Genomic DNA, 21,384 nt, shown 5'->3' on the forward strand with positions numbered 1-21,384 from the left:
AGCTAAGGAGATAACCAACTGAGCAAATAGACAAACAACCTACAGAATGGGGGAAAATATTCACAAGATACACATCCAATAAAGGCCTAATATCTAGAATCTACAAAGAACTCAAACAAATCATCAAGAAAAAAAACAAACAACCCCACTAAGAAGTGGGCAAAAGACATGAACAGAAGTTTTTCAAATGAAGATAGACAAATGACCAACAAAAATAAGAAAATATGCTCAACATCACTAATCATCAGGGAAATACAAATTAAAACCACAATGAGATATCACCTTACTCCTGTTAGAATGGCTTTTATTAAAAAGTCCAAAAACAATAGATGCTAGCATGAATGCAGGGAGAAAGGAATGCTTATATACTTTTGGTGAGACCGCAAATTAGTACAACCCCTATGGTAAACAGTGTGGAGATTTCTCAAAGAACTAAAAGCAGATCTACCATTCAATCCAGCAATACCACTACTGGGTATCTATCCAAAGGATAAGTAGTCATGATATAAAAAAGACACCACACTTGTATGTTTATTGCAACACAACTCACAATTGCAAAGATCTGTAATCAACCCAAGTGCCTATCAATTCATGAATGGATTAACAAAATGTGGCACATGTGTACCAGGGCGTACTATTCAGCCATTAAAAGGGACAAATGAAAGCCTTTTGCAGCAATTTGGAAGGAATTAGAGACCATTATCCTAAGTGAAGTATCTCAAGAATGGAAAAACAAACACCACAAGTACTCTCTAATAAATTGGAACTAACCAATGGGCACACAATACACAGAGGGAGGTAAAAGTCATTGGAAATCAAGTTGGGGACGTGCAAAAACCCAACTAATGGATACAATAAACACTATTCAGGTAATGGACAAGCACATTTATAGCTCTTACTCAAGCCATGTAACAAAAACATTTGTACTCCCTTAATATTTTGAAATTTAAAAAATTTAAATAAAAATTTTAAAAAAGAAAAAACTATGCATAGATTTAAAAAAATTTTTGCACCAAAATAACTTGTGCTAACTTGTTATAACATGGTTGAATAGAACATGAATTCTGTAAAAATCTGAAGCAAGAACAAACATCAAATGTATGGTATAGCTTGGGTATAAGATTAGTGAAATTATTGATGCTTTATGAAAAGTTTGTAGGGACAATGCCCCCCCCCCCGCCAAAATCAGCAGTTTACCAATAGATAACTCATTTTAACAAGAAATGAAGGCCACAGCAGCAGATCATCCACATCAGTTCATGAGAAAATAATTCACCCTGCTTGTGTCCTAACTAAAGAGGATTGACAATGGCCAACAATGGTCAACACTGTAGACATCCCAATTGACTCAGCTTACACAATTCTGATGAAAAAATTAGTTTATTAAACTCTTCACTTGATGGGTAACAAAACCGTTGTGCCCAGCTCAGCTGCAGACAAGAGCAGACCATTCAATGAAAATTTTATACAAATGGGATCAAGATTCTGGAACATTTTTTCAAAGAATTGTGACAAGAGATGAAACATGGCTTTACCAGTATGATCCTGAAGATGAAGCACATTTAAAACAATGGCTACCAAGAGATAGAAGTGGTCCAGTCAAAACACAAACTGGTCATGTGCAAAGGTCATGGCAACAGTTTTGGGGGATGTTCAAGGCATTTTGCTTGATAACTTTCTAGTGGGCCAAAGAAGAATAACATCTGCTTATTCTGAAAGTGTTTTGACAAAGTTAAGAAAAGCAGAAAAATGCCTGGGAAAGCTTTACTAGAGAGTCTTTTTCTAACACGACAATGTTCCTGCTTATTTCTCTCATCAAATAAGGACAATTTTGTGAGAGTTTCAGTTGAAAATCATTAGGCATTCACCATACACTCATGATCTGGCTCATTCTGAAATGCTTTGTTTCCTAATCTTAAAAACTGTATAAGTAGCACCCAGTTTTCTTCAGTTAATCACGTCAAAAAGGCTGCATTGACATGGTTAAATTCCCAGGCTGGTGTTATCACTTACAAAAGTCCTGACCCTGATGGAGCTTATGTTGAGAAATAAAGTTTGTATTTTTATTTTTATCTTTTAATTTCATTTTTCCATGAATTTTTTGAAGTACCTTCATATCTCCCATGCAATGTTCTAACTTTTTCTTTCCTGGCAGAAGCAAACCTGGAGATTTAGGAGTTTCAGATGGCATAGCCATAAAATGGAGGAGGGCCACCAAGCCCACATTGGAATTGATGTGAGTGAAAAATAAATCCCTAATAAGTCTTGGAGGTTCCAGGGTTTGTTTGTTGTGTCAGCCAGAGTTACATACTTTAATGACTATATGCCCCAACTAAACAACTGTAAGTCTTTAGTAATCAATGGTCAACTACCATTTGATCCAGCAATCCCACTACTGGATATTTACCCAAAGAAAAAAAGGACATCCTATAAAAAAGACATCTGTACTTGAATGTTTATAGCAGCACGATTCACAATTGCAAAGATGTGGAACCAACCAAAGTGCCCATTAATACATGAGTGGATTAATAAAATGTGATATATGTATATCATGGAGTACTACTTAACCATAAAAAATGAACTAATTAATACCTGTTGTATTAACCTGGATGGAACTGGAGACCATTCTTATAAGTGAAGTATCACAAGAATGGAAAAACAAATACCATGTGTACTCACCATTAAATTGGAATTAATCTGTCAATACTTACGTGCACATATGGAAATAACATCCATTGGAAATCAAGCAGGTGGGGGGGAAGGGGATGCATAAATTCACACTTAATGGGTACAATGCACACTATATGGGGGACGGGCACACTTATAATTTTGGCTCAAATGGTACAAAATCAATTTATGTAGCCAAAATGTTTGTAGCCCTGCCCCGTAATATTCTGAAATTTTTTTAAAAAATGACTGTATATGGACCATCTCTGCATGTATTTACAAATAGGAAGAATAGGCATTGAATACACACACACACGTGAAAATGTATAAAATTTTATAAATTTATAAAAATTTAGGGAAGTTTCTTAATAAACTGTTCTGCTATTAAAAAGGAAAAAAAGAAGTGTATAATCCAGTATGTTTCCTCCTTCTGCTTTAGTTATTATAATGCACAGAAATAACATCTATATTTTGTTTCAGTACCCTTCTCCAGCATAAAATTCCATTTAATTTTCTCCCTTCTTCATTTTCAAATTAGTTGATTTTTAAATCATATTTAATTGATTTTGAGCCACACACCATCTGCAGCATTTCTTATAAACTGCCTCAAAGTGTCTTTGGATACATAGCATATTAACAGTATCTATCATCATAATAGCAATCAAGCCTTTAAAATTTCTAGCGTATGTTATATTATCTATGACTACATATTTCTTAAAAATATCTTTAGTTTTTACTAACATGATATTGGAATGTAGAATATAGGAAGGGTGGATATTTTTAGGACATTTAAATTTGGAATACTTTGAATAAGATCAAATATTTCACAGGGTTATGAATCTTATGTAATATATATATTTAGGTAGAAATTTTTCTTACTATTAAGACTGTTAAGAAAATGGTTTTCTTGACTTCACTTATTCCCTTGTCCAGAATTTCAAAGTATAGCTGTTAAGGAAAAACAAGAGTTAAATGCAAGTCTCTCTGTTTTACAAACATAAAATTTACACATTAAGTATGTCTACATTATACTTGATATTCCATGGGGCACCAGGGAATATCCCATGAATTAGGATAAGAAGACTTATTCTCTGATAAATTTGTTAATGACCTGACATTCTTCCTTGGTTATAATCTCCAACACTTTTTATTTTACACCTCTATGTAATAGAGTCTTCCAGGTTTCTTTGTAGTGCGTGTGACAAAATACAGAACTGTGAAGTAGGCAAGATTTGCCAACAGTCCCCCAAAATTCTCAGTGGTGCTTAGATTCTCCCAGAAGTGCTTAATAGCATCAAGCTATCTTTCCCTTATCACACACTCCAAAAGCAATTTACTGACACTAAGTTGTATGTAGTTGATAAGTACAATAAGTCACATCTTTCAAGTGGTCCTATATTTTATAAAAGATAGACTTAAGTACATTAAGAATTTTGGATGTTCATCAAAACTCAAATTAAAAACTTCTATCTTCTGGAAAGACTTATTCACCCCCAAGAGTGTGTTTTGTAACAATGGAAAAATTCTAGTCCTCTCTCATAACCCCCTCTGGAATTCATAAACCAAAATTAGGTTTCCTGCTGCATTTCCACATGGCTTGACCCTCCTCCAACTGGTTGAAATAATGATCTTAGCTAATTTGACAACTTTCAACTTTATACAACTTTAAAATCTTATTTTAAGAACTTATTAACATTGAATAACTTCTAAATTTTATAAAATTCACCTGTTCCAATATTGGGTATGGATTTTATTGATGGGCTACTTGGTCACAACCAGTGACATAGTAGGTAACATTACTTGCCTTAGTCAAAAACATGAAAAATCCAATTGAAGTGTAGGAAGGTATAAAAATCATGCACAAAATTAAGTTGAGATTTTCATGCTGAGTTGATATCAGGATGATCAATACAAATATCGAGACCTAGAAAAAAAAATACACAAGTATTATAAATTCCTCAGTTTATATTTGATATTTTAAGATATTTCCTATGAATAATCTGCTTTCCTAGGAGATAGTCTCATTTTCAATTTTCACCTCATATACAGAAACATTGTTAGAATGTCCTCTTTAGGAAGCATCAAATTATCACTGCAACTAAAACACAGGATTACAAAATAAGGTCTGACAGAAATATCTTCAAAGATTTTGTATTACTCCATAGGTTATAAACAGCAACAATAACAGAGGTGATGTAACATTGTTTACTTTGCTTATTACCATAAATCCTCATATGCTTTCAGTATAAGGGTACAGTTTAAGAATTAACTGATATATGACTTGGAAACTTAAAAGGAGAAAGGACAAAATAAACCTGAGGTTGGTATTTATTGCTATATCTAAGCAACAGGAGAAATATGATAATTATCTATCTTGATATCCAGGGTAGGAATATTGAACAGTTTAGAACATTCTCAGAGGAAAATATTAATAATATGGGTATCACTATAAAGGACCAACCCATATTCCCACTCAGACTACATTAGTAGTTTCCTAGGTGGGCTCCCTAGCTCCAGTTTCCCTGCCAGTCAAAATCCATGTGTTATTGTAAAGAATATATACAGCTGACTTTTGAACAACACAGATTTGAACTGCATGGGTCCACTTACACATATTTTTTTCAATAAGTATATCAGAAAAGTTTTTGGAGATTTATGAATTTGGAAAAAAAAAGCAGAGTAAAGTCATGACAGTAAAAGAAAAAGTTGAATCTCTTGATATACACTCTCCATCAAAGTCAATCGAGGTCTGTGTTTGCTCACCATTTCAAGATAAATGAATCCAATGAAAGGACCACTGTAAGGAAAGAAAAGGAAATTTGTGAAGCCATCACTGCAGCCACACCAGCAGGCATGAAAAGCTTGAACGTTTTGTGAAATGCCTTTTTAACTAATACTGAAAATGCAGCTTTTATGTGGGTGCAGGGTGACTAGAAGAAAAGCATACCCATAGAATACTATGATTTGAGAAAAAGCAAAGTAATTATATGACAATGTAAAGCAAAAGAAATGTGAAGGATCTAAAACTGGAGAATTTCATGCCAGGAAAGGATGGTTTGGTAATTTTAAAAAGAGATTTGGAGTAAAAAAATGTCAAGGTAACAGGAGAAGCGAATTCTGCCTACTGAGGGGCAACAGATGAGCATAAATGAACAACTCTAAAAGGGAAACTTGATCACAGAGACCAAAGTGAAGTCTGATATTTTCAAGATCTTACTCAAATGTCCTCTCCTCATTAGTTACCATATCCTGTTATTGTCCTTGCCACATTGCACTGTGACTTATCAGTTTAAGAATCTGGCTCAGGGCCGGGCGCGGTGGCTCACGCCTGTAATCCTAGCACTCTGGGAGGCCGAGGTGGGCGGATCGCTCAAGGTCAGGAGTTCGAGACCAGCCTAAGCAAGAGTGAGACCCCGTCTCTACTAAAAATAGAAAGAAATTATATGGACAACTAAAATATATATAGAAAAAATTAGCCGGGCATGGTGGCGCATGCCTGTAGTCCCAGCTACTTGGGAGGCTGAGGCAGTAGGATCGCTTAAGCCCAGGAGTTTGAGGTTGCTGTGAGCTAGGCTGATGCCAGGGCACTCACTCTAGCCAGGGCAACAAAGCAAGACTCTGTTTCAAAAAACAAACAAACAAAAAAAGGACTCTAGCTCAGCTAGACATTGAGAAGTTCATATGCCATTAATAAAATCATTGAGGAGGAAGGATATCTGCATGAACAGGTTTTTAATGCAGACAAAATGCCCCATTCTGGAAAAAAAAAATGCCACAAGGGACATTTATTAGTAGAAAGAGAAGCAAGCATCAGAATTTAAAGCAGGAAGAAATAGGCTAACTCTAATGTTTTGTTTAAATGCAGTTAGATTTACAGTGAAGACTGTCTTGGCAACTGGAAAAATGGCAGACTAGAAGCAGCCCGTGAGCATGCTGCTCCCAAGGAAAGAAGTGAAAGTGTAGGCAGCTGCCTACATACAGATCACTCTTCTCTGAAGTAACATTGTGAAATCACAGAGAAGCAACATGGGACACTCAGTGTAGAAAAAAAGGGTGACAGGGAAATCCATATAATAAGATCAGAGAGGGGGGGATGGGGAGGCATGGGCAATATATATAGCCTGAACTTTTGTACCCCCATAATGAGCTGAAAAACAAAAAAATAAAAAAAAAAAAAAATCAGAGAACATGTGGGGAAGACTAGGACAGAGCCCTGGGGCACCATGCTCACCATGCTGAGGCAGTGCGAATTGTGAGATGGCTCCCTCCACTGCCACAGATCGCTACTGGGTCAGACCAAGGACCTACCTGGAGTCTAAGCAGAGTCAGTGCACCAGACAATAGGCATGGTGGGGATCGGGCAGCAGCTAAAGCCATCTTGAGCTCTTGGATGCATGGCAACACCAGGTCCATACCAGCGTGGGGAAGGCATCTTCCCTGAGCCATACCTTGTGACTTGAAGCCAAGCACTTCTCCCCTAGAGTACAGTGGGATCTGAGCACAGGAATTGACCAGGGTGCAGCAGGCTCTGACCTGAGAGGGTCTGGGCAACCGCTTTAGCATATCCCGTGTGGGGTGGGGAGAATTCCACGATTCCTGGGCCACCAGCACCAACCTCTGCCTGACTGACTTGGCATCTGCAGGGTCCCTGAGTCTGTGGAACAGCCTGCCACTTGCTTGCCCTGACTCCACCCTCTGGGCCCCAACTGCCTCCTTCCTCCTCTGCCCTGACACCACCTTCCAGGTCAGATCAGGCCCATCATCTGCACAGCCCTACTTCTGTCTCACAGGCTCTGCTCAAAAGCTCTGCTTCTGGCTTCTTCCCAGTCCTGGCTCTGAGGTTCTCATGCCGGAGCCCAAGGCTCCACCTCTGTGGCTCAAGAACTCCTTCCAGGGCCAAGGCACCATCTCGAAGACTCCAGCACTGCACCTGGACCCCAGCACCCCACCCCAGAGCCTCCACAACCACTGCAAAGCTGGAGTAACTGCTCCAAAGTCCAACACCCCACCAGGGCACCCACAGCCTTGAGCCACCAGTACACTGTGACCTGGTTTGAGCAAACTCCCACAGCCTGGAAAGCCATGACAACCTCACCCAACTGCTGCTGTTATCTCTGTGGGGAGACCCTGGGCAATCCTAGCCTCAGTGAAGAGGGTCTTACCCAGCTCCCAACTCAAATATCTTACAACTATTTGGTGAACAACCCAACATCTATCACAAACAACATTCAGCACAGGCTTGAGCAGAGGCAATCATAGGCAAACAGAACAAATCAGAACAGCTGCATTACAGGCTTCTAGGGCACACACCCCTCTTCCGCCATGTCAATATTCCAGAGTAGAGAGAATAAAAGTGCCATCTAGGGACCTTCCCTTACTCTAATCAAGCAGGAGAGTTCCCAGAAAGGAACAGGAGCCCTATAACCTATTAGCCCTGAGTTGTGAAAAGAGGTTTCAGATGAGAAGAAACCAGCAAAAGAACCCTGGCAACATGAAAAATCAAAACAGATTAACACCATCAAGGGATCACAATGGAGCTACAGCAGTGAACCTCAACTGCAAGGAAATTGTCAAAGCGACAGAAATGGAATTCAGAATATGCATGGCAAATGAGATGAATGGAATTGAAGAGAACATTTAAAACCAACAAAATGAAGCCAAAAAAAATTTCAGAAAACTAATGAAAAAGTCACCAAAGAACTAGACAAAATTAGGAAGAATATAATAGAACTTAGAGAAATGAGTCATTTAGGAATCTTCAAAACACAGCAAAAAGTTTCAACAACAGATTAAACCAAGGAGAAAAAAGAATCTGAGAGCTTGAAGACAAGACTCTCAAGCTAACCCAATCATTTACAGAGACAGAGAAGAGAACAACGAAGGCAGAACTATCACTTAGAGAGATATGGGACTATGTGAAGTGAACAAACATATGAATTATAGGTATCCCTGAGGGAGAAGAAAGTGCTAAAAGCATGAAAAATCTATTTAAGGGAATTATTGAGAAAAACATCCCTAGTATCACCAGAGATACAAACATCCAGATACAAGATGGCCATAAAACACTGGGAAGAGTCATAGCAAATAGGACATCTCCAAGACATATAGTAATCAACCTAGCCAAAGTCCAAATGAAAGAGAAAATTCTAGTTAGATGTAAACAACAACCGACCTATAGGGAAAACCCAACAGACTAACAGCAGAATTCTCAGTGCAAACCTTGCAAGTTAGAATGGAGTGGACCCCCATTTTCAATCATCTTACACAGAACAACTGCCAGCCTAGAATTTTGTATCCTGCAAAACCAAGTTTCACATTTGAGGAAATTGTCTTTTCTGGACAAGCAAACATTGAGGGAATTTGTCATGAATAGACCTGCCCTGCAAAAATTACTCAGAACTGCATTATACCACAAATCAGCACAATAAATACCCACCAGTGTAAAATCACCAAAATAGCCAAAGCTCCCAACTCCTATAAAGCAATAGCACAAGGAGAAAAATAAAACAACAAGGTACTACCCATTCTGATGAACAGAACAGCATCACACATATTAATTCTATCTCTTAACATGAATGACTTGAATGTGCCACTCAAAGAAATTTGGCATAGAAGGAACATATCTCAAAACTGTAAGAGCCATATTTAACAAACCCACTGTCAACATCACACTGAATGGGGAAAAGTTGAAAGCATTCCCACTAAGAACTGGTACGAGACAAGGATGCCCATTGTCACCACTTCTATTCAACACAGTGCTGGAAGGCCTAGCCAGAGCAATCAAGCAAGAAAAAGAAATTGAGGGTACCTAAATGAGGAAAGAGGAGGCCAAACTATCACTTTTTGCTGATGATATGATCTTATAACTAGAAAACCCCAAAGATTCCACCAAGAGACTTCTGGAATTGATAAATGAATTCAGCAAAGTCTCAGGTTACAAAATCAATAGCATTTCTGTACTACAATAACAGTCAAGCTGAGAGTCAAATCAAAGACTCAATACCATTCATAATTGCTACAAAGAAAATGAAATACTTAGGAATATACTTAACCAAGGAGGATATCTACAAAGAGAACTACAAAACACTGAGGAAAGAAATTACGAATGATACAAACAGGTGGAAAAACATATTATAATCATGGATTGATAGAATCAACATTTTAAAAATGTCCATACTGCCCAAAGTGATTTACAGATTCAATGCAATCCCCATCAAAATACCAATGTCATATTTTACAGATCTAGAAAAAATAATTCTATGCTTTGTGTGGAACCAGAATAGGCAAAGCAATCTTAAGCCAAAGGAACAAATCAGGAGGCATCATATTACCATACTTCAAGCTATTAATATACTATGAGGCTATAGTAACCAAGACAGCGTAGTATTGGCACAAAAATAGAGACATAGACCAATGGAATAGAACAGAAAACCCAGTTACAAAATCATCTACATACAGCCAACTCATCTTTGACAAAGCAGACAACAATATACTTTGGGGAAAAGAATCCCTATTCAATAAATGGTGCTGGGAAAATTGGATAGCCACATGCACAACAATGAAACAGGATCCATATCTCTCACCACTCATAAAATTTAATTCAAGATGGATAAAGGACTTAAATGTAAGGCATGAAACCATAAAAATTCTAGAGGAAAATGTTAGAAAAACTCTTCTAGATATTGGCCTAGGCAAAGAATTTATTAAGAAGACCGAATGTCAATCACAACCACAACAGAAATAAATAAATTAAAAAGCTTCTGCATAGCCAAGTAAATAATTAACAGAGCAAACAGACAACCTACAGTATGGGAGAAAATATTCACAAGCTATACATCCAATAAGGGCCTAATAACCAGAATCTACAAAGAACTCAAGCAATTCAACAAGAAAAAATTCAAACAACCACATTAAAAAGTGGACAAAAGACATGAACAGAAGCTTCTCAAAAGAAGATAGACAAATGGCCAATAAACATGAAAAAATGCTCAATGTAACTAATCATCAGGGAAATGTAAATGAAAACCACAGTGAGATATCACCTTACCCCAGTCAGAATGGTTTCTACTAAAAAGTCCAAAAACAATTGATGCTGGTGTGGATGCAGAGAGAAAGAATGCTTATACACTGTTGGTGGGAATGCAAATTAGTACAACCTCTCTGGAAAACAGTATGGAAATACCTCAAAGAACTAAATATTGACTGTACATTTCATCCAGCATCCCCACTACTGGATATTAAAGGAAAAGAAGTAATTTCATCAAAAAGACACCTGTACTTGAATGTTTATTGTAGCACAATTTACAATTGCAAAGATGTGGAATCAACCCAAATGCCCCTCAAATCATGAGTGGATTAATAAAACGTGATATATGTATACCATGGAATACTACTCAGCCAGGAAGGCGGGTGACTTAATGCCTTTTGCAACAGTCTGGATGGAACTGGAGACCATTATCCTAAGAGAAGTATCTAAAGAATGGAAAAACAAACACCACAAGTACCCACTATTAAACTGGAACTAATTGATGGGCACACACGTGCACAGAGGGAAGTAAAATCCAATGGAAATCAAACAGGGGATGGTGGAGGACAGGATGGGTGAAAACTTATCCAATGGGTACAATGAATATGATCTGGGTGACAGGTATGCTTATAACCATGACGCAAACATTATAAAAGTGATCCATGTAACCAAAAACATTTCACCCTTGTAATACTTTGAAATTTAAAAAAATGCACAAACAGACAAAAAACCTCTGTCTTTATCTGTAAAGCTGCTAAACCTTGAGCCTTGAAGGGAAAAGATAAACATCAGCTGGCAGTTTTTGCTTGTGTAACAAGAAAGGTTGGACAACAAGAACCATTTTTCTAGATCAGTTCCTGAAGTCAGGAAGTGCCTTGTTAGTAAGGGACTGCCTTTTGAAGTTCTTTTGATATTGGACAATGCCATTGGCCACCCAGAACCCCGTGAGTTCAACCAAAAGTGTCAAAGTGGTCTCCTTGCCCCAAACACAACATGTCTAATTTAGTCTCTAAATCAGGGAGTTATAAGGACCCTTAAGGCTCATTACACATGGTAGTCTATGGAAAGGATTGTCAATGCTATGTAAGAGAACTCCAAAAGAGAGAACATCATGAAAGTCTGGAAAGATTACACCACTGAAGATGCCATCATTCTTATAGAAAAAGCCATGAAAGCCATCAAGCCTGAAACAATAAATTCCTGCTGAAGAAAACTGTGTCTAGATGTGGATAACTTCACAGGGTTTACAACAGAGCCAATCAAGAAAATCATAAAAGAGATTGTGGATATGGCAATAAAAATGGAGGGTGAAAGGCTTCAATATATGGATCTTAGAGAAATTTAAGACCTAATAGATACCACACCAGAAAAATTAACAAAAGATGACTTGATAGATATGAGTGCTTCCAAATTGGTGCCAGATGAAGAAGATGCAGAAACAGTGTCAGAAAGCAAACTGACATTAGACAATCTGGCATTTCAATTATTTAAAATTACTTTTGACATCTTTTAGGACATGGACCTCTCTATGATATGGTCACAGTGGAGAAAGGATTGGTACCATATGCAAACATTTTTAGAGAAATGAAAAAGCAAAAAAGTCAGACAGAAATTATAATGTATTTCCATAAAGTTACACCGAGTGTGCCTGCCTCTTCTGCCTCCCTTTCCTCCTCCTGTACTTCACCTTCCTCTGCCACTCCTGAAACAGCAAGACCAATTCCTCTTCTTCTTCCTCTCCTCCTCAGCATACTCAACATGAAGACAATGAGGATTAAGACTTTTATGATGATCTACTTCCACTTAATGAATAGTAAATGTATTTTCCCTTCCTTATGATTTTATTAATAACATTTTCTTTTCTCTATCTCACTTTATTATATGTAATAATACAGTATATAATACACATAGCATACAAAATATGTGTTAATTGACTGTATATGTTATTAGTAAGGCTACCAGTTAATAGTAGGCTATGAGAAGTTAAATTTTGGGGAAGTCAAAAGTTACATATGGCTTTTTTATTGCACAGGGGATCAGTGCCTCTTACTCCTGCATTTTTCCAGGGTCAATTGTATTTGTATTTCAGTTTTATTTCTCTATTATATATTCCATTGAATGTAAGCACCTTGATTGCAGAAATTTTGTTTTGTTCATGGTTGTATCCCAAGCACAGTGTCTGGCACATAGGAAAATATAATAAATATGAATGAATTAATGAATATTGGGAAAGGCATAGAATAAGGAGGATTTCTATTTTTACTCACTAAATAATCAGAGATGCATATTGAGAGTTCAGTCTATGCAAAACATTTTGTTAAATGGTATTGTAATTACTGTAGTTACAGGAATAAAAGGGAAAGAAGATAATTCCTATTGAGCACTTAAATGAGCACTTACTATTTATCAAGTACTTTGATGAGCAATTTACTAGCACTATGACAGTTAATGCTCTTTTAAAATCTCAATCCTAGGCCGGGCGCAGTGGCTAACGCCTGTAATTCTAGCACTCTGGGAGGCCGAGGCCAGAGGACTGGTTGAGCTCAGCAGTTCGAGACCAGCCTGAGCAAGAGCAAGAGCAAGACCCTGACTCTACTAAAAATAGAAAAACAAAATCTCAATCCTAAAGCACTATAAAGTACTACTACTATTACACTATTTTCTGAGGTTTAAATAACAGAACCTCAAAAAACTTGAACTAACTTCTCCAATTTATTATAGCTATTAAATATCAGACCAAGGATTCAAACCTGGGACTATCTGACTCCAGACTCCAAACTTAACTACTATACTTTTCCAAGAAGATACTGTATGAGTCAACTATCCATACATCAAGTCAATGTATAATGTGTTGGAGATCAAGAACTTATACATGTTAAATAGATGTTTCTAAAAGCATAAATTAATGTATAAATAGACCACGTTTATGAACTGGAAGATTCACTTTTGTAAAGATACCATTTCTCAGCCGGAGGTGGTGCTCATGCCTATAATTCTAGCACTCTGGGAGGCCAAGGCGGGCAGATCGTTTGAGCTCAGGAAGTTTGAGACCAGCCTGAGCAAGAGCGAGACCCCGTCTCTACTAAAAAAATAGAAAGAAATTAGCTAGACAACTAAAAATATATAGAAAAATTAGCCAGGCATGCTGGCCCATGCCTGTAGTCCCAGCTACTCAGGAGGCTGAGGCAGAAGGATTGCTTGAGCCCAGGAGTTTGAGGTTGCTGTGAGCTAGGCTGACGCCATGGCTCTCTAGCTGGGGCAACAGAGTGAGACTTTGTCTCAAAAAAAAAAAAAAAAAAAAAGATACCATTTCTCCCCCAAAGTAATGTATAGACTCAATGCAATCACAATTAATATCCTTTCTTGTGGAATTTAACAAGCAGATTCTAAGATGTACATGAAAATGCAAAGAATCAAAAATGGCCAAGATGCCTTACAAAATAAAAACGAAGTGGGAAGTTTGGCTCTCTCAGATAAAGCTACCATAATTGAGACAGTATGTATTGATGTGGGAATAGACAAATAGATCAATGGAAGAGAACAGAAAGGCCAGAAAAAGTCTTGATTTACAACAAAGATAGCACTACAAAGCAGTGAAATAATAATGTGAACAAGTGGACATTTAAATATATACATGTTTAAAAAGCATATACAAATCACATAAACATTGTATCCTCCACAAGCACAAGAAAAATTTTCTGAAGGAAAAATTTTCTGAAAGGAATATAAACTGAAATAATCTCAGGGTTTCATCATTTTATTAACCTTGTATGTATCTCAGAATCTCCTCAAAGATTTACTGGCCATAGCTTTTATAATTATAAAAGGTACTGCTTGAAAAAATATAGTCATATATCTTCAGTTTTATAGAAAAAAAGAAGTTAGATTCTTTAAATTTAACAATGCAACTAAAGAATTTATCTTTGACCATCCTATTTCTTTTGTCTTTATTCCATTTATTTTTATCGTCTAGTAAGATATAGTAACACTACCCCTATCTATCTTGTCTCACCCATTAAAAAAATAAAAAGAATTTTCCATTAACCATTCCTCCTGACAAGCAATGATAGCAACAACAATGCATTTTAAGGAATAAACACTTCCTATTTCTACTTCCCTATTCTATATTTACTCTTGCATCTGCTATAAACTGGATTCTACATTCACTGGTTTATAGAACTAAAATTTTCAAAGTTAGTTGTGGACATCAGTATGTAGAGATATGGTAGAATAGATATCCTAAAGAACCATTCCTACATTGTACAATTAAATTTTGGCAGGTTAGAACAAATGTCCCTCAAATGCACTGTTAGCTTCAAGAAAAAAGTGAGGGAATTCCTAAATGACAGAAACAAAACCTGAAACCTGACTTGAACCATTAGGTAAAAACTAAATCTGAGTAGCCTGGCCACAAATACCCATTTCGGCCCATGAATCAGGAAGCTAAGATTTGGGTTCTCTGTAAGAAAATAGTAATACCTTCAATAGTAAGTGAATACCTCCAAGAAAATAAAATGAAACCTGCTTTATGGGAGTTCCTTGCAAATCTCGTATTAAGGCATGATACTCTAAGATGGTTTGCAATATTAGGTGGATTCTACATTATGATTTTTGCGAATGTAATTGAAAATCTCTTGGGAGTGAAAACATCCCCATTATATAGGGTCTTGGGGGTTCTACACTTTGAGGACAACCAAATATGAGCTCCCCCCAAAGAATTATTAAATATACAAGGCAATAAGCTACAATCAGTGTGAATCAAAAGAGGGAAAAAAAACCTCCAACAGATTAAAGCCACCTGAAGATTTTTGATATCAGAATTATCAATAACAAATAGAAATATTGTTTGCAATGAAATGTTTAAAGAAATCAAATGTGAACTGTAGAACATGAGCAAGTAACAAAAGACTATGAAAACCAAGTAGGCATATTTGAAATAGAACCAAATAAGGTTTTGAAAACCAAAATTGAAATTTCAAGTAATTAGTCAATGAGTAAAGATAATTTAGACACAAATGAATTTTTAAAAAAGCAAATTGGAAGAAAAGTTTGAAGTTTTATTCAGAATACAGCAAAGACAAAGACATGAAAAATTTGAACAAAATGTTAACAGATGTAGAAAATAGAATGAGAATAGCTACCATCATCTCAGTAGACTTCCAGATTCTATAGAGAGGCAATATTTGAAAAGGTATTGGCTGAGGATTTTCTTGAATTGATGACAGAAATGAATTCTAAGTAGCACAATATATGAAAAAAAGAAATCCACATCTAGAAATGTAACAAAATTAAAAACACTGAAGTCCAAGACAGTTAAAGTAGTCAAACACAGATCCTCTACAAAGGAGGCCAATAAGACTGACAGCAGATATCTGAACAGCAAAAATGTAAGCAATGAGAATACATTTTCAAAGTGATAAGAGATCACAATTGTCAACCAATGAATGCATTGTAGCAAAATTATATTTTAAGAATGAGAGTGGGAAAAGATAATTAAAAAACTACAAGAGTTTATAGCTAATTAACATTTTTAAAAGAATATATAAATGATGCATTTTAGGCAGCAAAAAAAAAATGACCTCAAAAGGGAGGGGGGAAAAAAGGACTAAGCTCCAAGTGTGAGTAGTGAACAAATATATTGATTTAAAACGTACGAAAATCTTTTAAGTTCTTAAAATAATAATGTTTATTTTGAAGATTAAAAAGAGAGAACCAAAACACTAGAGAACAGCATATAAACAGCATTAATAACAAAGTCTCCAAAATATAGTGTTGGAAGTAATTACCATATTAAGTTTAGGCTTTATTAAGCTCAGCATGTAAAAAAATGTTTCAGGGGTGTTATGGGCTGAATTGTGTACTTATAAAATTTATATGTTTAAATTCCAATCCCCAGTACCTTAGACTGTGACTGTATTTAGACAGAGAGTCTTTAAATGGGAAATTTAGGTTAAATTATGTCACTGGGGTAGTCCCAAACTCAACATGACTACTGTCCTTGTAAGAAGAGGAGATTAGGACACAGACACACACAGACACAAACAGAGGGAAGACCGTGCAAAGATGCTGGGAGAAGATATGGCCATCTACAAAACAAGAAGAGAGGCCTCAGAAGAAATCAAGCCTGGAAACAACTTGACCTTGAATTTTAAGCCTCTAAAATTGGGAGAAAATAAATTTCTGTTGTTTAAATTACCTAGTTTGTGGTACTTTATTATGGCAGTCCTAGAAAATTAATACAAAGGATAATCACCAAAGGAATAAAATACATTTCATGACTTTCAAATCAGAAGAGTAAAATGTGGAATAAAAGAAAACAAACAAATGCAAACAAATGAAAAAAGGCAAGAAAGGAGAAATCACATAAGCATATCACATATATAAAGCAAAAAGTAAAATAAATAGTGTAAAAAACTTCAAGCACATCAGCAATTACAATTAATTCATTAAATTAAAAGCAGAGGTTATCAGGTTGAATTAAAAGACAACAAATAAAATCTAACTATATTCGTTTTATAAGAAACACAAATTAAAACATAAGGACACTGAAAGGTTGAAAGTAAACACATGGCAAAAAAAAAAAGATCAGGCAAATATTTAACAAAAGAAATATGGTGTACCTATATTAATATCAGACACATCTGACTTTATGACCGAAAACCATTATGAGAATAGTGTTGCTATGTAATGAATCCAGACTTGAACGTACAAAATAAATCAGTCTCAAAATATGTAAAGTTGGCCGGGCACGGTGGCTCACGCCTGTAATCCTAGCACTCTGGGAGGCAGAGGCGGGTGGATCGCTCAAGGTCAGGAGTTCGAGACCAGCCTGAACAAGAGCGAGACCCCGTCTCTACTAAAAATAGAAAAAAATTATATGGACAACTAAAAAAAATATATATATAGAAAAATTAGCCGGGCATAGTGGCGCATGCCTGTAGTCCCAGCTACTCGGGAGGCTGAGGCAGGAGGATCGCTTGAGCCCAGGAGTTTGAGGTTGCTGTGAGCTAGGCTGACGCCACGGCACTCACTCTAGCCTGGGTAACAAAGTGAGACTCTGTCTCAAAAAAAAAAAAAAAAAATATGTAAAGTATTCCATTTATGAGGGCTCAAAAATATATAGATATATATGCCAAATTTTGATTAAATTAAAAGGTGAAACTGATAAATCTACCTTTATAATGGGATGCATGAGAAAAAAAACCCATAAAGATCGAAGACTAATTCCAATAGTTAAGAAGACATTACCTTGTTATAACATTTGACCATCATAGCACAACTTTGATAAAACTGGCTCAAGGAATTATATAAGTAGGTATCTGAAGGCTGAGATTTAGAGGCTAAGAAGCAATTTAGTAGCCTTTATGATTTCTACTGGCATACTGAATACTCCAACTGGTTGCATTTGTGATACTCTTGTCCACACTGAATCCAACTTTTGAATACTACTCACAAAGGCCGGCCAAAGTAATTATAACTGCCCCAGAGAAGTGAAACTTTGGTTCCTTTACCCTAATCCCTCCACCCTGTCCCCATAACACTGAAAGAGGAAGGGAAATCCAGAAGAAAGAAAAAGAGTCAAAGTGGAGACCTTGTTCCCTTTCTCACCACTGATCCCCAAACTAATGGCATACTGGAAATGAAACTGGAGACAGAGTTTGATATTGCTTATGAGATGGAAGTTATAATTTGGACTTCACTGGCCTTTTTTTTTTTTAGTTATTAAAGTGAATCTTAATTAACAAAATGAGACTGTCTTAATATCAGAAATGATCATAAAGCTATGGTAATTGCTCAAGATATCAACTAGGATAGGAAGCAGATGCAGTAGAGTATGCCTGAAGCAATAAATAAGTTACTTTATTAATAAAACTGTTCCTTGTTTATGTTATTAGTCTATATAGTCACATCTTGTGCTTGTTGCTTGCTGGTTTATTCAACAAGGAGAATTATTTAGGAGAAAAACCTCACTGAGTTGAGAGACCTTGGTTCAAGTCTGATTCTTTTCAGTTTTTCCACTCTGTGAAATGAGGGGACTGTCCCAAATAATCTAGTCTTTCAGTTGTGACATGCCATGATTTCTATTTTCTGCTTTCCAAAGAAATGGTTTTGTAAAAGAGAAACCTCAAAGAACAAATGGGAAATAGAAGAAATAAAATAAACAAAAAATATCTGAAACCATAAACATGGTCCAATAATTAGTGGAAGTACAAAAACAAAATATTTTTTAAACCTCCATTTTATTCTAAGGAAAGTATTTATACTTAACTTTGCATTTTTAAAAATGAGCTCTAAGAAAATTTAATATAAATGTACATGCATACGTATAGATATAGATAGATACTCACAATAAAGAAACCAAAAGACCAAAAGCCTTTATTTTTTCTCCCCTTGCAAAAGATGAATGAAAGCACATATGTGAGGAATATAAGAGAAGCTGCACACCCAACTAGGCACACTACCTGCAAAGAATAAGAGTCAATAACAATATTAGTGATGCTATATCATACATAGGGCCAGAGGAGGGGAGAGAATCAGGTCATAAAACTTCCCAAGGCCATTTTCTAATTTTTTTGCATATGCCTTTTTTTAATGACAAAATGTTCATGAAAATGAATTTTCATTTTGATTCTATTACTATATTTGGGCTGGGGAGAAAAGTGATCACTTACCGCAACAATTGTGAGTTTCCATGGAAATTTGAATCCCAGAAATATGAAGTAGGAAACTAAATGTATTGAAAGGAGAATCAAGCAGTATAATGGAATGTCCACCAGAGCCTGTCCACACCAGTATGCTGAAGGACAGAGGCCTGAAATCCACAACTGGAAGTGAGCTTTTTTCTGATAAAGAAATAGAAGGGATACAGCAGGGGTTGGGATCTTAAGTTGAAAAAGTATTGTAGTTACCAAAAATTTTAATTTTTAATAATTTTTAGAAATAGTATGTAACTGCTCAACATATCAACTAGGATAGGGGTGAAGTCAGATTTTTTTAATCTGTTATTCTATATAATGAACCTGAGCTTCATTAACTTTCTAGCCCAGCTTTAGGGAAACCAAACAGCTAAAACATTAAAATATTATCCGAAAGAATATAGCATTTTTGTGACTATAAGCACAAAAAACATCCTCCTAGGTATCTGGCATCCCAAATGGGAATGTGTAGTCATTGGTTCAATAGGAAAGTCTGAGCTATTTGAAAAGTTCATGCACCCTTTGGTTTAGATAAATGAAAATAATGGCACCATATTTTTTAAAGCCTGGTTTATAGAAGCATAGTTAAAAGTTTGGAATTGTTGTATGTCTTACATTTCATGCTTAGTTAAAAATCCAAATTCCCTTTGGAATTGTAAAATAACTGCATGAATGAAAAAGAATGATTCCCTTTAAAGCTGAGGTAATTTTACTATGTTGAGTCATTAACTTTCTGCCCTCTTTGAAACCATGCATTTACTAGAATCTATAATGAAATCAGAATAAAGTAATATGTGTGTAAACACATTTATTGAAGAAGAATCCTGTGTGTATAAAACAATACAAATCCAATTACTAAAGTCAGATAAAATCAATTGCAATCTCTCCAATCTCTCTCTCTCTTTATCTCTCTCTGCCTCTTACCTTATAATCACTGGTACTGCTCATGCCAATATATGGAAAAATGCAGTTTGCCACCATCAACAAAAGTATGGACCCACTTACAAAGCCATTTCCCAGCATTATGTCATCCTGAAAGTTCAAAACACATCTGTAAGCTACTGAAATTGTTATAAATCATACAAACATAATTATAAGATATATTTTGGGGAAATAGTGAAAAACTCAGAGTGGAAGAGCACCCATGATTTAACAAGCAAAGAGAGAAGCACAGATGTTTTGTTACCCTTAATGGCAAGGTCCACTCCTAGAAACAGCATAATATCAAAAGAAATTCAAAATATTAATTTTATATGCATATGCAGTAGTCTCCCCTTATCCAGGAGGGAGGAGGGATACATTCCAAGATTCTCAGTGGATGCCTGGAACTGTGGATAGTAAGGAACCCTGTATATACTATGTTTTTTTGATCTGATAACCAAGACAGCTGCTAAGTGACTAACAGGTGAGTAGTTTATATAGCGGAGACATGCTGAACAAAGGGATAATTCATGTCTTGGGTAAGATGAAGCAGGACAGGGCAACATTTCATCATGCTATTCAGAATGGCATGCAGTTTAAAACTTATTGTTTATTTCTGGAATTTTCCATTTAATATTTTTGAACTGCAGGTAAGGGGGACTTAGAGGGCATGAGCACTTTCTCTTTCACATTTGCATCTGATAATTGTTAAATGAAGACACAGACTTTTTGGAGCTACAATCACAGTTCTCTGAAGTACTGAGCTAAGTTGTCATTTGTTCCTGTTCCCTATATCCAAGTTGATAAATTATAAATAATAGCCTCTAAACCTCTAATAGTAATTGTTCTGAGTCTTCACTTATGTTTAGGCATTATATACCTACCTATCTTCAAGATATAATTAGAGGAGAGCAAATCTTTCCTGCCTAAATAATTTGACTTCTATAAATGTTTAAATTAAACAATCTTTAAGGCATTGAGGGGTCTTTCTATAAATCTAAGTTGTTTTCAAGACAGGGTGATTTATTACTATTATAAGAATGGACTAAAGAAAAGGAATGAAGAAAAGATAAC

The 21,384-nt window shown here is 36.0% G+C and overlaps 1 protein-coding gene across 5 annotated transcripts in view; it reads right to left on the bottom strand.

The window, feature by feature from the left end:
• Window positions 1-21,384, bottom strand: part of ABCA10 (ATP binding cassette subfamily A member 10) — a 69,379-nt gene that overhangs the window by 6,864 nt on the left and 41,131 nt on the right. For all 5 annotated transcript variants that reach the window (XM_069482810.1, XM_069482811.1, XM_069482809.1 and 2 more), the window contains 5 exons: window positions 20,314-20,421; window positions 19,366-19,536; window positions 19,042-19,155; window positions 4,472-4,591; window positions 3,547-3,615 (listed from right to left, as the gene is read on the bottom strand). In XM_069482810.1, the coding sequence (XP_069338911.1) occupies window positions 3,547-3,615; window positions 4,472-4,591; window positions 19,042-19,155; window positions 19,366-19,536; window positions 20,314-20,421 (582 nt within the window). The remainder of the gene's footprint in view (window positions 1-3,546; window positions 3,616-4,471; window positions 4,592-19,041; window positions 19,156-19,365; window positions 19,537-20,313; window positions 20,422-21,384) is intronic.

This window comes from Eulemur rufifrons, chromosome 9 (genome assembly GCF_041146395.1).
Source record: "Eulemur rufifrons isolate Redbay chromosome 9, OSU_ERuf_1, whole genome shotgun sequence".
Lineage (NCBI taxonomy): Eukaryota > Metazoa > Chordata > Mammalia > Primates > Lemuridae > Eulemur > Eulemur rufifrons.